This window comes from Lissotriton vulgaris, unplaced genomic scaffold, assembly GCF_964263255.1.
Source record: "Lissotriton vulgaris unplaced genomic scaffold, aLisVul1.2 SCAFFOLD_1529, whole genome shotgun sequence".
In the NCBI taxonomy this organism is placed as follows: Eukaryota; Metazoa; Chordata; class Amphibia; order Caudata; family Salamandridae; genus Lissotriton; species Lissotriton vulgaris.
In genome coordinates this window covers 460,730-477,880 of record NW_028246401.1, presented here as the reverse complement: position 1 = coordinate 477,880, position 17,151 = coordinate 460,730, and the positions used below count along the sequence as shown (strand labels likewise).

At 49.6% G+C, this 17,151-nt stretch overlaps 1 protein-coding gene across 1 annotated transcript in view; it reads left to right on the top strand.

The window, feature by feature from the left end:
• The window catches only part of RNF121 (ring finger protein 121), a 119,600-nt gene that overhangs the window by 51,883 nt on the left and 50,566 nt on the right, over positions 1–17,151 (top strand). The window contains exon 4 of the mRNA XM_086949372.1: positions 8,245–8,399. Coding sequence (XP_086805498.1) covers positions 8,245–8,399 — 155 coding nt within the window. The remainder of the gene's footprint in view (positions 1–8,244; positions 8,400–17,151) is intronic.

The following is a 17,151-nucleotide window of genomic DNA, read 5'->3' as shown; positions in this document are numbered from 1 at the left end:
TGGGGAGGCTGCACCGGAGGAACAGGAGCCAGCTGAAGAGCAGCTGGTGGGTGCTGTGGAGGAACAGGAGGTATAACAACCATGCGTTGCACAACTAAAGGTTGTGGAGGTGCTGTAGCATTTTGCGCATATGGGGGTGGTGAACTTAACAAATCCGACATTAGGGGATCTTTTTCAAGCTCTTTTGCTGCTTCTTGCTGAAGAGGCGGCAAAACTGGATAACATTTATCTATTACCATTTTACGTTGCCTGTGCAACTGCTCACTCATCTGTTCTTCTTCATTGTCTTTATACTGCCTAGCAGCTTGCATTATCGAGATACCCCTTTCTCTCTTATTTTTCTTCTCTAATTTAATTTCTTTTTGTTTGGCCTCCTTACGCCATATGCGGAAAGAGTCAAACATTGCCGGCCGGGCTTTCTTCTTAAAAAGTTTAACTTTGAGATTGTCTAGGATTTCCGTATCAAAGCAACCATATTGGGGCCGTTTTAAAACACCATCCTTGCGGGTGTATTTGATCCACACTTCATTGTATGTGATGGGACCTACTCCATGTTTCACATATAATTCATAGGTTGGAGTTCCAATCGGAGGAACCGGACACGAGTCCTCCAGCCGGGAGTCCCTATTATTGCAACCAAGACAAAACAAATTTCCAAGTCTGCTAAGACCAGGCATCTTCGCTCTCTAGTCTAGCTTCAAACTTCAAAGGATTATCGATTACGATATTTCTCGTGAATACACGAGTCCTTCGGCTTTGGCGCTTGCAAGTTCCAAATCCAAGCGGTCCCAAAGGGAACACCAAACAAACTAAGGACTGGGAGACGCTCCACTTATGCTTAACTGAGGTATCGATGACGTCACCAGAAGACTCGTCTATCGTTTCGCTCTACCAAACATCAAGGGTCCAAATCAGGGCGATAGTCAGGGCGGCAGTCCTTCGTAGCCGTCGGGAAGCGGGGAACCTCGCAGCAAAGACCTTCGGAACCACGTCGACATACAGGGGTCGCTGAAGTGGCTGGCCGTCCTCCGGAATTTTCACACGAAGCTCCTCACGAACCTCTGGCTTGGACCGGTACCGCTGATACCGCCCCACGTTGTGCGCCAGCTGAGGTACTGGGTTTTTCAGAACCGGTACTGATCCGGTAACCCAGCATTGTCAGGGGCAACACCCAAAGACCTCGAGTACTTTCCTGATTCAGACCACAGAAACACAAGTCTTCTAGGTGAAGTCAAGGATCAAATTTATTGGCTGCAACCAAGTAACAAGCGTCCTAGAAGTACAACAGCATGTAGGTTCTCAGGAGACTGCTCAAATTTACAAAGCCTGGCTTCTTCTTTTATACAGATTTTTAAGCTTCAGGCAAGCATTCTTAGATTTACAGTGCAAACAATCTTGGATTTACAGTGAGCTATTCACATATTTTCATTACAAAAGAAAAAGCAGAGTCATGATGACAAGTATACATTTAGTGTGTCCAGTTCGTGATCAATTACCCGGCAAGGCCCAACATTTTCATCAAATATCGGTGTACCCTCAATAAAACCGGGCTCCTCCTAATCATAAAGCAAAAGAAGAGAAAAGAGCAGGGACAGGTGTGGGCAAGATTTAGGCGGGGTGTGTGCGATGGAAACAGTTTATGGCCTGTTGTGCTTTGATGCTATCTTGTTCGGCCACTGGGAGAGAAACTGACCAAACAGGTTTGGCTTGGGGCAATGGTTCCAGCTTGCCCAGGTCACAGAGAAGTCAATTAAGGTGTATGTGTCCTTTGATATCGAATTCAGCTGTGGATACAAGCCTATGTGAAGGGCAACTCACAAAATGGCTGCCAAGCGTAAAATGGAACCCAAGGGTTCAAAAACGAAAATGACGATTTTGTGGTGAAATCGTTACTAGATTATGACGAAAATGCTTGTGCATAGTGTACTAGCCATTATCGGTCTTTTGACACCAAAATCGTCATGGTACGACAAAGTTTGTTGCACGAGTCCAGAATTTTCAGAACTACACTTGTTGCTGAAAAATTCATAGAGGTTATCACATAGTTCTTGCATGGGTGTGATGCGGTTTGTGATGGGAGCTGGCGTGGTGAAGTCTGACAATGGCGAAGATTTCATTACAGCTATTTGAACTGTTATCTGTGGGCTCTGCAAGGGCTTCCTTCTTAGTTTCTCTGATATGCTTGTAGTAGGGTCTGAGTGCGGCTTTGTAAATGTTCTTGTCAGTTTGTGTGGTATGTTTTTCATAGTCTTTCCAGTTTGCAGTGTTTCGGTTAAGCGAAGTTCCTCAGTGTACCAACTATCCTGCTTCTGGGTTCTCTTTTGGTTGTGGTGTTTGCGGGTTCCAGGGAATTTGTGCATTCTGTGATCCACTCATCAAGCTGTTTGATCTCTTTTCAGGTCACCGGTGGTGTTTGGCTGGCTCATGCACTGGTGCGTGGGGCCAATTAGATTCTGAGATGCAACTCCAGCTGTGTCTGGCCAGGCTGGTGGTTGTGGGTTGTTGGGGAAGGATGTTGATTTTGAAGTGGTCGATGGCGTAATCGATCTGGTTAAGAAGTGTGATTGCTGTGATTTTGATGCCGTTGAAGGTGTCGAAGTCAAGGGTGTGTCCAGCGAAGTGTGTGAACTCCTGTAGTGAATATTCTGTGATTCTGGAAATTAAACTTAAACGAAAATAATGATTAAGGTTATAGCAAGTGTGCGGTTATGATACCAAAAGAATGCAAATTAGATCTATAAAATAGTTTAAAGAGGTTTGGAATTCAAATATTTTGCCATGGCATTCTCAGAGCCCTGAAATGAGCAGCATATGTTCTATCAAAGTCCAGAGAAGTCTGAAAGCGCAGCCAAGTCAAACCTACGATGTTCAGTTAAATTAGAAAATAACATCTTTCAATTATGGTGACACATTTTTTTAAGCCTAAGTAGGCGTGGTTGGGCCCCAACGCCACAATAGCAAGCCTTGGCGTACTTGAAACATGCTTCAGGCGGGATGACCTAATGCATAACAGCAACCCTTCTGGAGTCTTGTTACTCTTGCAGCAAGTGGAGATAAAGCAAGCAGCAGCTAATGCTTGAAAATGTAATAATGTCTGTGAAATCAAATCATTTTGACGTGCTAGAAACACCTGCCCGGACTTGATTTTTAGTAATTCCTTAATTGGCTTGTCGTTTCAGTTATTAATACAAGACAGTAGTGCATCTGATGATGATTTGTGCATAATCTATTGCTAAAAGAAATCCTATTCTGGGGAAACCGTTGCTATTTTATTCAAGTAAAAGAAATGGAGCAAATTTCCGTTCTCCATATCAGCCAAGATAGCAAAACACAAATTACGACTGAAGGACGTTTATAAGGGAAGTATGGAAAGAAGGGGCAAAAAATATGTTCCGTCCTTCAAGTATAATAACTAAAATGAACACTTATTGTCTGCAGTGGCCAGTCCTCTTTAACCCTGATTGGAGTATGGTAAGAAACATCCCAAGGACACCACTATAAAACCTGCCCTTTCTACTTCCTTAATTCCTCACATGTGCTCTTTTCATTCCTTTACCTTCATCTTCCTTCATGATCTAATCTACTCACTCCACCCTTTCATTTACTATCACCCATGCCTGTATTGGAAACTCCAGGCGGTCAATTTTGCTATGTATTGCGTGCTAACTACTACCTGTATTTCAACCCCGTTGCATTTTACTTATCTCCATTTTCTTCCCTCTAAAGTATTCTCATCATATTTGTATGCTGTGAAAGCCATGTCTGCCTAATTCATTTGCCATAAAGATGAATACAGGCTGCAAGCTACGTTTGCAGTGGTATTGGGTGTGAATACAGACCCAGGCTACAGTGCAGTGGTAGTCGGTACTTAAATGTCCCCAGGAGACTTACAGTGACTCCCTTTATTCCTTTTCAATGTTTGCTGCAAATTCTCCTTAACTCCAGGGAGCAGCTTCTTCTTAGCATCACTACTCCAGAGTTTGATCTCCCATTTGCCCATTTAATCCCAGCGTGAATTTTTTCTATGCTTTGTCCTGCCTGCTGGACTAGCAGAAGCGATAGGTGGTGTGTTCTCCTATGTTACTGTAGTGACAAGTTGGGGGAAGTTGTCAGGCTTCTCCTGTGACTGTGCCATCCTCTGGAAATCTTGCACTGAGTTTTACACACATTTACACACTCTTGGCTTACAAAACAGAGGTTAACAATGTTGTTTTGGGAGTGAGGAGCCACAACACCAACCAAAATGGCCGCATAGTCTCCCGGCTCCGCTGACCTCCGTCCTACGCTCTAATATCCTGCCATCTATCCTGATTTCCTGCCCCGGATCCGTGTGTGTGACCCGTTTTGCACTTCAATGAGGTGCTCCCGGAGTTTCTCCGACATCGTGAAGCGAAGTAACATCGAGTATTGATTTGAGGCCTAACCTAGCCGAGAAGCCGGGGTCTCGAGTGCTGCCTTGCCGGGTCAGAGTTGAACAACAACGGACTGCTGGAAGCGGTTGGGTCCGGTCTCTGGAACATTCGACATTTCGGAATTGCTTTGCTACTGTCTGCTGCCTGATGCTCTATATGAGGTGAGGTGACGAGGACGCACGGTGCTGGGTTGCGGGGGTCCCGGTCCGGGGGTCTGGCATTCATACCGCCGGCGCCCCTTGGGTTGGAATCTCGCCATGCGCCACTGCACGCTAACAGTTTATCCCTCATGGCTAATACCCGCTCCGCCTAAATCGTGCCCCGGAGAAGGCGCCTCTCCGTGGGGACCACCATGCCCGAAGGAAAATGGGGGCTGACGGAGCAGGCTCAGAGTGGCCCGTCATTGCGGACGGTGCTAGAGGCCCTTGTGACACTTCAGGAGACGGTTAAAGCTCAGACCTGCAGCCTGTTGTTGGCGGCGGATGGAATCAAAGGATTGAGACCGGATCCTGACTTGACGCCCGAGACCCGGCGGCCAGCTCGCTTTCCGATTGACGCCCCGGTGGCGTACTTAGCCCCGGCGCTGGAAGCTGTATTTGCCCCCATCGCAGTGGAACTACCCGAAAAGACTGTGCTTTGTGATTTAAATAATCCGTTGGGATCCCCGGTTTTGCAACTGTCGGAACACTTGAATGCTGCCCCCACTTCGGTTCCTTTTAATTGGGACTGTGAACTGTTTTGGACTGTGGCGACCCCCCTCCCCAGTCGATCTCCCAAGATGGCGGATGGGATGAAGACTGGCTTCGGAGACGGGGAGGGGCATCGTTGGTACCAGCTGACTACCTTGGGACCTGCAGCCCTTTTTTCATCTGTGGACCCCTGTTCTACTAATTTCTGTGTACTGTTCGACATTTTGAGGACGGGGCTTTCTTCCCCTTACGGACTTAGCAAATTTCATTGACGAGGCCAAGGCTGAGACTGTTTTCTGGGTGGTTTACTGTGGTATCATGGTTAATGGAATTGTTTTGACTTAACGGAGTCCGGAGCGGGGTTGGTTAGGTCGGGGGCGGGAGACCGGGAGTGCGTTGTATAAAGCCCTCCTCCGTTTCCCCTCTTCGGGTGGGATTTACTTTCTTCTCCTTTTTTCTCTGTTTCTTCTATATTTCGGGTTCCGGTTTTTGGGCGACAGGCACGCTGCTAGGGGGGTAGGCCGTAGTCATCTGCAGAGGTGCAGGGTGGGGGGTGGGGGATGGGAGTTTTGTTTTTCTTTGTTTCTATGGCCTTTTTCTTTTCTTATCTTTCATAGGCCTTTTCTTTTCTCCTTTTCCGGGTCAGTGTAGTGGGTTCCTTGTTAGGTCCATCTCAGTTTCACATCTGTGCCTCAACTCTCGCGATGTTTCAGGGCCAAGGGGCGGGCATAACTGCTGGCGCGAATCGTAATAGTATGCTTGTTTATCCTGGGTGTCGTTTGCTTAAACGCCACTGCTTTACATGAACGGATTTCTTATGGACACATTGCTATTTCGCTCGCCCCCACTTTGTAGCTTGAGATATTGTATGGCACCTGATCCTTCTATCTTATATTATATAATGAAACCTTTTGTATCCTGATTCCAATTTGGTATGTCCTCCGACCAGTAAGTACTGTGGGAGTAATGATTGTGCCCCCGGGAGGCTGGGTCTGAAGTTTTCACTGTAGTACTGTATTACAATTGCTTAGCGGCCAGCCCTGGGGGTTGTAGGCCCGTGTTTGTACCTGGTTGAGAATGTTCAATAAAGGTTTTCAAAAAAAATAAAACAATGTTGTTTTGTTGTTTCTTCGCTCGTTGTTTTGGTTTTGGGAAACAGGCTGGAAAAGATGGACTCTGATTTACATGGGAGTCTAATATCTTTTTTAGGAGAAAAGATGGGTTAATTCTCAAAACAGTAATCGTATACAATAAGTTGCAAGGATCATGCCTTCATCTTACTAACTTGAACTGAAAGCTGATACAAACGTTTCCTTCCAGGAGAGGTGCTTATTGTGCAAAGGTAGACCTACCAGCTTTGTAAAGACAATATTCAACACTTCAGGCAGAAACTGCTTTCTGCTGATAGGATAGACTTTCCCAAGCAACTGTAGAGAGTTCTTCATCAATATGTCTGTATAAAAAGAAGAATACTAACCTTTAAGCTTTGTAGTTGCTAAGTGAATATAGATTTACACCAGATGTACAATGGGTACTACTTAAAAGCATACAATATTCTGGTGAATGTCTGCGTTGTGTTTGGCTTCTATGAAAATATTTATACAATCTGGAACAAGTACATTTTTTCCATACTCTGAATATTTGGGGAGGATTGGGAGCTTTCATTTTATGTATTTTACTTCACTTATATCGTCATACTTTCCTTATGTGTAATAAAAGCCCTTTTTTGTTAGGTGTTGTATGTGTGACTGAACACTTTTGGGTGTAATTTTGTATTGAACTCAATCCAAGTTTCAGTCTTGCTCCCACCTCCTCCCGTCTCCTGGAATAAGCCTTGACGTTTCAGTGCAACTACCTTGTATAGAGCAAGGATTGTAGATGGAGTAACTAGGGCAAACCAATTAATTTATCAGGTTACCACACAAAAGACTTAGAAAGAAGTGTCTATTTAGCTTTCTCTTAGTACCCTCCCTCGCCCCGTCCAGAGCTAGCCTAGAAGTTTGACAGCACCTTCAAAAGACTTGAGCCCACAAAGTCTGCGAACATACTTTTTTACCATAGTAATTGACAGTAAAATATCTATAACAATGGTGACCTAGAAACGTATAATAATGCAGCTCACGTTCGAACTGTTTAAGTATCTACAAGTGTAAACCTAAAGTTATCATTTACATTCTTTAAAGCTAGCCTACTTTGCGCACAGTCCAGGCTTCACTCTGGAACGCAGATTGTGGGTGGAATCTCAAACCGATATTTCAGTATTATAATGTCACCTTTTAGTCACAATATTACTTTAACGTATGTTGCAACAGCATGGGATGGGTGCAATTGGAAACTGTTGAAAAAATGTTTTTGCCTGCATGCAAGATTATGTAGAAGACTGCAAGGGATGGCATTGTGTAGACCTTATTTCTAGTGGTGGAAATGTGATTCCATCAATTATTTCAGTTTCACTTAGAAGACATGAAGCAGTGTTGAGTTCTGGCCGGATTGTAATTTGTTTTCCATGTCATTATGTGGCCCACAAACTACGCTCAGTCCTCATATTTAACAGATCTTTTTCTATGTAAACAGTAATGCATGCTGGGAGATCGGTGTATATGTGAGAAATTCAGTACAAAACGAAGTAGCAGGCCTTTTGTACGGATTGAACTGTAAAAATACTTACTGCAGACTTGCCCGTAATGGATTGTGTACTTTCTAGTGGTCACATGCCCTATGGCACCTATGTATTTAATCTTTATCACTGGCTTCATCCAGCAGATAATGGTCCCTATTCCAACATTTGTAGGTAATGTTGATGTGTACCCAGTAGTGATATTAACTCAGTTAGCTACATCTCTTGACTAGCAGTATACTTTAATTGAAAGCAATTAAGACATGTAAAAATAATCTTAATAGGCAGACTGTTCAGGGTAATGCTACAGTGTGAAGAAAAGTACATGCGGAGGATGTCCTGAACAGAGGTTGTGTTGAAGGCGAGCACAAGTAAAATAATAAATTATGTGGCACCTTGCAGCAATAATGTTCAACCACATACTGTTGCCTCATTCTTTCATGGAGAGGTGCTGTGCCATATGTGGTGCAGGCAGCTTGTGGCCAGAGTGAAACAATGAAAAGGAATGAGTATGCTCTTCTTTCAGATGGTTACCCTGTTTCAGATGTGGATCGTCCCTCTGTATTTCACAGTCAAGCTGCACTGGTGGAGGTTCCTGGTCATTTGGTTCATCTTCTCCTTAATCACCGCCTTCATTACTTTCCGAGCCACCCGTAAACCTCTGGAACCAACAACCCCCAGGTGAGGTAACAGAATGTATAATTGACTTCTTAATTTTGGCAGTGATCACCTTGTAGGCTAATGTTAATGGGTGCAACCTCTGATATATAAGATGAGAATGGGTGGGTGTTGCCGACTGGTGTACCTTTGCTTTATTGTCAGCAGGAGCTGTCACAGTGCATGATGTTATTGGGGTAGGTAATCAACTTGGATATTGTGTAGGATATGGATTGATCTTAAAGAAAGCAGACAACACCTCACGTGTAAAGGATATGGAGTATATAGTTTGCATCCCTTGTATGGAATATACTTATGTATTTGGGTATGCAGCCTACACACCAGGTTTTCCTCCTTTCTGGTATATTGTACTCTGGTGCTATCTTGCCCAAATTTCTGGTCATTAAGCATTTGGGTGTACTAAGGAGTTCCACATAGTTCTTCACTCACTTATTCTTTTCATCATATTGTCTGTCCATTAGCTCAGTTTGTCATCTCCTATTGCTGTTTGTCAGTTTCTTACCCTAACAATAGGCAGCTTATTGTTTTATCCAATCCGGATGCCCATGCTCACGGTCTCTTAGGCATTCAGAAGTGGATGAATGAGAATTTTCCTAAGCTGAACGTAAATGCATAGGTGTGCTATTTGACAGAAAGCTTTTCTTCATTGCAAAGATTAATTCTGTCTCATTCTCTACATGTTGCAAATAATTGGGACGACCCTACTGTTACTGCCTAAAGAGCTTCATGTGAAGTTCTCTTCAGTTTGGGAACTATCATGTATAGGCTATTGCGATAATCCTATACATCTGTCTTCCAAAAGCTGCAGCACATCCAAAATCTTACTGTCAGGAGATTGTTCAGCTTAAAATATTCGACCATGTTTCTGAGGACAGGAAGCTGATACACTTGACCCCTCGAAGCAAAGGGCATGTTTTAAAGTGTTGGGCATGATGCCATAAATACAGATTTGTTAGGCACTCTACTGCTAGAGCTCTTTAGTCCAGCTCCTGTCTTCTACTTCAACTGCTCCAAAATAAACTGTCCTACTTCGGATGGCTCACTGTTCAATATTTGTCCTTTCTGCTGGAGGACTCCGCAAGTTCATCACTACAGACACCCGGCACTGCCTGTTCCTACCAAAGCAGTATGAGCACCCTGCATCTCACCAGTCCTCAAAGTCCGGTAGCTTACTAGAGCTGCATGAGCTGCTCGCAGCTTGGCATCCCGGTAGAGAGGAGCTTTGCTAAATTCAAGCAGTTTGCCAACCTCTGAACGGACTGCACAAGATGGCAAAGAAGTATTCTAAAGTTTGAAATCTGAAAATGAGTTAAATGAAAATGCACCTAAACCTGAAATTCTGGGTGCATTTGGTAAAACGGCTGGGAAGAAATTGGTATTCAGTTTAAGTTCTCCGGGAGTCTCTTTTCAAAGTTTCCCACTTACAACATTTTTATCCCACATGCTGCTGACGGAACTTCTGCCAGCCACCAGCTTAGCCCTTGTTAATCTCAAATATCTGTAGCTAGCAGATAATTGCAATAGCCCAATGCCGGCCCTGACTCAAGCATAAATTGGTGCATACGAGCCATGACCTGGAATTGTTCTCAACAGGCCGTCTGTGTAAGGCAGGTAAGGCCGAGGAAACTTAGACAAGCCTACAGCAGCACAAAGAAACAGGATTTTGAACTTTCTGTAAAAAGCGGACTCTTTTAATTGAAACACCCCCTTCCAGTAATAGCCACTGTCTTTCCTACCAGGATGACTGACATTTCCACGCAACTTCAAGAGAGGTCTCATCCTGACCATGTAAAGCCTGTTTAATCTTGAGTTCTCCATGGCCGCAATGAATCTTTCTTGATGGATTCCAGTGCGGCAAAAACCTTTAGTTCTCCAGAGAATTTAACGACCGTGAGCTAAATATTTGAGCACGTCTTGAAAAATTAGCTCCTGGTGGTCCCTGGTGTTTCCAGGGCTGCAAGTATTCCGAGTAGTAGCGGTCTGTGGTAGCAAGCTCTGTCGGCTCTCGTTCACATATTTGAGAGCGCATTGGTCCAAACTTGCAGTGATAGATACATGCCCATGACCTTCTGATGCAATGTCCCTTCCTGCTGGCCTCCCACATTGCTAGGTAACAACACCTTAGCAGACACCCTGCTGGTTGACTTCTCCACTCTCGGCACAAGTTCAAAGTCCTTGAAGTATGGTGTTCTCCAGCCATACAAGCCACTTCTCCACCAACCTGCCTTCTCTTCATGACCTTGCATGGAATCCTGGGTTTCTTGAAAACCTCCTAATGCTGCACTGACTTCCTCATGTCCAATGCCACTTTTACAGACTGTCAGATTATATGATTTACACATTCTGCCTTGAAAGGCTGCATTTTCTTTCTTGCCACTCCTGGCAGGAAGTCGCTTTACACTGTTCTTCACATGTGCAAAATTCTCTACCTTACGTTGGTTAGTAATAAAGATGTTGTGCAGATTTTCAATTCACAGGTAAAGTATCTTTCTAATTTTTCATTTAAAGCTGTTTTCTAACCTGCGAGATAAAACTTGCATCCTTTTTTTCATAGTATATATTTCATTTTAAGATTTTCAATGCTATATCTTAATCCACGAGGAGGCCTAATCATAATTTTCTACCTCTTATGCATGTTAGAAAGACAGTCCGGGTTGCCATGACCAGAAATACTTACATCTCCATCTCTTACTCTTATGGAGTCTCAATAGTGCTTGATGTGGACAGGTTTTATTCTCATTCCACTAGATACAAGGCAGTGCTTGTGGCTTCCAAAAGATGTGTCCAAATCGGAAACTTTATGGTAGCCATGTGGCCTACATTTCATGCCTTTTTCGAAAATCTGTCCTTGAAAACATCTTTTAGGCACAATGATTTACTTGCCCAAAAAGTCCTCCACATATTGGATAGCGAACGGGACACTGGGTGCCACCCAAATCAGTACCCCTCTAGCGTATGTGGAAAATGATGAGTGGAATACTTGACCCGCCACCTTTTCCTCAATTTCTGAGCTCCCTCATCTGCAAGGTGGGTCTCTTGGAGGCACGCAATGGAGACCCTATGTCTGCGAAGGAAAGAAAGGACCCTATATCTCTTAGTGCATGTGCCCAGCCCCCTCACGTTCCAGCTCATAAACTTATACCCCATGTCTGGTGATGTAGCCAAACCAGCCATAGCGCTCTACCCATGGTGTCACTCCAACCCCGTGCCCGACATGTAATACATGAGATGCCTGAAACATTCCCCCTCAACAACCCCTTCCAAAACCCCCTCCACCCCCACCCACGAGCAATATACTTGCAACAACAAAACTTGCCAATATGCCCTTCCCCTGCTGGTGCCAGGACGTGCACAGCCACCCCATTCGCCCCAGGGCTAAACCACCCGACAAAATAAAAAGGAGACTCCCCTCCCCCCACCCAGCTTCCCGCAAGGCCAGCTATCTCCGCATTAATATTAGGTTCGGACCGTCACAGTTGAAATACACACAATTTGTCAGACCCTCCGCTCCCCGATGATCAGCGTCTTCCCCCCATTGCAAATAACCTGAAAACATTCTCCCCCTTGCGAGCGAGCCTAGGTAGGCCGACCACCAGTCACGGTGTCGAACAAGCAATACACAGCCATACCCGTCCCTCAAGACTGGACCGCCGAGGCAACCAACTGGTCTCCCGCTGTCTCAGGAATCGTGGTAGTGGTAGGTGGGAGAGTATCTGTGGTGGGCTGCAGGGTGTCTGGAACCAGTACCTCCCCCCGAAGGGGAGTCCTTGATGTCGCCGGCAAGCCTTCAGACTCAGTCGGTTCTAGACGGAGGGCCCCATCATCTCCCACCGTGACAGGCCGCCTCTCCTCGCGCTCAACAGTGTTTGAGAGACGTCTTCGTCTGCTTGTGCGCCTCCTCGATGGTCGTGTCCCCCAAGTACTTCTGGCTCCCCCGTTCACCTGGGGGAGGGCATCCCCTCTGATCTCTAGCCACTCCCATACTTCTTCCGTGGCGTCAAAAAAATGCCCCTTTCCCTGGGATATAACCTTAAGCTTAGCCGGGTAGAGCAGCATGTACTGTAGGTGTAGCTCCCGGAGCTTCTGTTTGACTGCCAGGAAGGACTTCCGCTGCTCCTGCACCTGTTGGGTGTAATCCGGATAGATGGAGACTCTGGCCCGTTCCGGAATGCCGAGAACCCTAATGTTGCTGCGACGTGCCCTCCCTTCCGCGTCTTCTGCCCTCCGTTCCAGTGCCCCCGTCGTGGCAGTAAGCAGGGAGAGGGACGCCACCTCTCCCTGCAGCTGGACGATATTCCCCTCCGCAACGGAAACCTTATCTGCCACCTTTCGCAGATCTGCCCGTAGTAAATTCACATCTATGGACACTGTTTCAATTTGTCGCTCCAGGGCGGAATGGGACCCCTGGATCGCCTTCAGCAGCTCAGCCAGGGAGGGTTCGTCGGGACCTTCACCCCCATCGTCCTGCCCCGACTGGCAAGTGATCCGCTGCGAGGGGTGTCGCTGAGTGGTGTATTGCGTCATGGTGTTTGGCTGCGAGGCACAGGGCATCCTATCCTTACGCATTGCAGGTATCAAAAAGGGCCGCCCCTGGCATCTGGATAGCAAAGAAGTCTCTAAGCAGTCCCACTCAAGGCCTGCGTGAATGTGGGTGATTCACGACGGACGCCGCAGCCCCCCACAACGTCCGCACCAACTCACCGCAGCGTCATTCTTATGCGTCTTAGTCCTTGCAAGGAATTCCCTCTGTCCCGGCCCACTATGTCCAAGGCTCAGCCGGGGCCAGTCTCAGCACAATCGTGGCAGACCCCGCAGGAGAGTGGGGACTGCGTCAATGCTGCAGGCAGACCAGGACCACTTGCCAGCCCCAGGCGTTGCCGTCTCTACCCTGCCGCTCAACAGGGTAGCTGTGTGATCAAGGGGTCCCAATTACCTATTCCACGAGGAGCTGACCCTCACCACACTACCAGGCCCTTGTCATAAATGTTCACCGGTGCCCACTCCAAAACCCGGCTCCGGTCCTATGGCTCTCCAGAGACGGCCTCTTGTCCTGCTCCACCGGTCACGTCGGGTCCAGTCTTGCGGTGTGTCGACTGGTCGGGGGCCCAGCGGACCTCCCAGTAGACTTCAGATGGCAGCAGGTGCCCCCCTCGCCGTCCCTCCAGCCTTCCGGGGCCGGCACCCGGATCTCGGCAGCATAGGCCGCAGCCCCGGCCGTCTGCAGAGATGATCACCTGTGGGCCCCAGCAGTCCGTGTTGGTTGCCCAGTCCTCCGGAGGCCCCCGATGGCAGAGGGTGCTTCCCCTGCCGGCCAACCTCTCCTCGGGGTCAGCGCAGGAGGGCCGGGAGCGTCCTCATCGCCACGATGCAGGCCCCACCTCCCACGCCGCCTGAGTCCGCCGCCAGGCCCAGACACTGCCCCAAAGCTCCCGCTCACACGGGAGGCCCCCGATGGCAGTGGGCGCCTCCCGACCCGAATCGCTTCTCCGATGGCGTAGGTCCATGGAGCGCCAGCAGCGCGCGTCGCTCCCTCAACTCCTGCGGTGATTACGCCGGGCTCCCTCTGCGGGGTCCGGCAGGGCCGCAGGCGATCCTCTCCACGCTGGGGCCCGGGATGGCAGTGGACCCCTCTCCTGCGGCGATGTTCCCCTCGTCTCGGGGGCCCCGATGTCTATGGCCGCTCAAAGCGCAGGCCACTGTTGTCACGCCAGTGTAGGCCGCAGTCCCCGGCCTCACATGATTCCGGCCCCGCCGCCACCCAGCCCGGGTTGTCGCCTCCGCTCTCCGTCCAGCAGACAGTTGAAGCTCTTGCCAGGATGTGCCCCTAGATACACGGTGTAGTAACGTAAGACACGGTCTAGTGTCTCAGTTCTTTCTGTAACTGCACACCTAACACCCACCCACCACCAGGCGTCACAGGTCATGTGACACTGGCCAATAAAGGGGCCGAGCGCTCGTGCTCTGGGCCCATTCACCCATCTGTTACCACTGTGTCGGTGTCTGCCTCATTGTGTGCTTGCTGCGTCATGAGGGCCTAGCGCCCCTCACCTCAGGATCACGACAATGGCGACGAGGCGGAGCTGTGCCCAGCGTGCCACAGCTACATGAAAACATCGTGGGGGAAGAGGAGAGAGCTGAGAGGCGACGTCGCGCCCCCCTCCCCCACAGGATCGGCGCCGGCCTGCAGTGAGGCCCGCGGGGCGTGTGCCTTGCCCCGGGCCTGGATGCCGGTTGAGGTGACTGAGAGCCCACCTCGCACCTCCAGCCTACAGGAAGAAAGAGCGGACTGCCCAGTGCCCACCTGAGACGGCCGCGGAGCAGTGACCCCACGGAGAGGTGCACCGGCCGGGCGGAGCCCACTCGCCACGACCGCGACAGAGCGACAGGCCCACCGGCCGAAGGTGAGCCCCAGGGGCGAAGTGACTTTCATTAACTATGCCCAATTATAAGCAGGACCAGCGGAGCCCAACCGCGGCCTGCCCGAGTCGTCCCCTGCCCCCGCCGCGTGTGTGACTGGAAGCGGCGGGGCACAGAGACTAATGGCTGCGTGAGGAAGCGCGGCCGGACCCGCAACACCCGTCAACAACGAGGGGGAGGGAGCGGAGTAGCTAACCGCCTCCCGACCCCCCTCGCGACGTGATCAAGACCAAGCGGAGCCCACCCGCGGCCTGCCGGTGACATCCCCACCGAAGAAAGACTGCAGCGCCAGCGGAGCTCACCCGCGGCCTGCGACGTCCGTGACAGGTCTCCGCCGCGCAGCGTGTGGAATGTGAAGCTGCTGCGGCGGGAGACCGGAGCCTAATCAGCATTGGAAAGGCAGAGCCGGCGGAGCCTACCCGCGGCCTGCCTCAAGCACTCCCCGCCCAAGGAAGTGTGACCGGAGCGACGCGCTCCCCGCCTGAAGGGAGAGAGTAGCGGCCGCCAACCCGTGCCGCCGTGAAGGAGAGAAGTGAAGTCCTCCGGCCCGGGAGACTGCCTACGTGTGCCCTGAGAAGTTGCCATTGGCGCAGAGGTAGGAGAGAGCAGCCTCCGGCGCAAGTGTCCCGCACAACCCAGCCCGAGGAAAGGAGGTGAATTCCTCAGCGCGACCCTCCCCCACCAACAGCGTGAAAGGCACTCACCCCAGCAATCCGGGGAAGTTCTCCTGCAAGGTCCGGCTGCACACGAGTGCTCCCACGAACCTCCGGACATCTCTGCAGCTCTGGGGAGGGCCTCGAAGACGGCCTCATCCCAAACAGCTATCCATTCCGTTGACCCAGGGACGCCCAAGCAGGCAGCGCGGTCCCCTCGCCATAAGGAAGAGGCTGGAACTGAAAGCACAGTACGAGTGCAGGCAACACTGCCATCTAGCGGTCAAAGGAGGAAATCGCGCCCACACAATAAAAGACTGTAGCTGCAACAATTACACAGTGACACGAGCTAGCAAGCAGCTGTGTGCCAGAATCAAAATAATGCAGCACCTGACTTAAGGACAAAAGCACCCAACGAACTGCAGCAAGGGACAAAAGACACACACATGCACAAATGCAACCCAGCTCCCTGCTACCAGCAGCTCTAGCCCCCCCGTGCACCGAGAGAGCACAGACAATAGAGTGCTCAATCAGCGAAGAAGGTATCAAGCAAGGCAGGCTGCTGACACAGTGAACACTGCCACCCAGTGGCCAAAGTCAAAGCGCACCTACATCCACAAGAACCAAAACAAGCATTGCACAACGCAAGCTCAGTCAACAGCATCAAGGGGCATCAGACTGAGTAGCGCCCCCAAGGAAAGCATCTAAACTCCCGCAGCAAGCAAGCATCCAACCTCACGCAACAGGTAACTGCGCAACAGCGCAAATGACACCCACCCACACCAGCAAGGAGTCGGCGGCTGCCACTTCCAACGCGACGTGGGAAAAAGGCACCAATGCCTCACAAAGCATCCAAGCCCTGACGTCTGGAGGAAACGACTGCCAAGCACCAGAAGAACGTCCGGGGAAACGACTGCCGCGATCAAAGGACGGAGAGAGCAGCGACGCCTGGTGGCCACAGGCGCTCACCGCAGCATCAACTACTCCCGCCAATGGTCCAAAGCATCAAGTACCTGACGACAGCCAAAGCAGCAAGTACCCAACGTCCTGCAACAGGCGTCCCAGAACCCTGAACAGTAAGTGCGCAAACAACGCGCCACGTGGCGACGCACAGCCACCGCAAGCAGAAAGAAGAATGCATGCAGCGCCATCGCGCGGAACAATCTTCGCGAACGATCGCCCATTGAGTGCCGACCCGCGACAGATCCATGGCGCCTCCCAGGGGCCAATCCGCAGGATGATCGCCCATCAAGTGCTGACCCACAACGGGTCCCCCAGGAACTGTTGTAGCGCAAAGTCCGACAGGACGACCGAAAGCAACCTGCCAGCATCGGCAGAGTGGACCGGCCAGAGGTCCAAGAAGTTCAAACACCAAGACACAGTCCACGATCAGCGACTAACGAACTTCGACAACCACAATTCAACATGTAACATCTAAAGAGAGAGAGAAGATCGCAACGCCCGGTCCAGTCACAAACTGACGAGAGAAGACAGTGTCCGTGAACCAAGACAGGACCGGATGGAAGCAGGTGGAGTGCACGCTGCCTGGAGAAGTCTGGTTAGGAAGATGTAACAGCAAGGTGACCAGACCGCGTTGCGAAGAAAATGGAGAAAGGAGAAGAAGTCTGAGTGGCATGACGTCACCAAAGAAGGAGAAAGGAGAAGAGGTCTGAGTGGCACGTTTG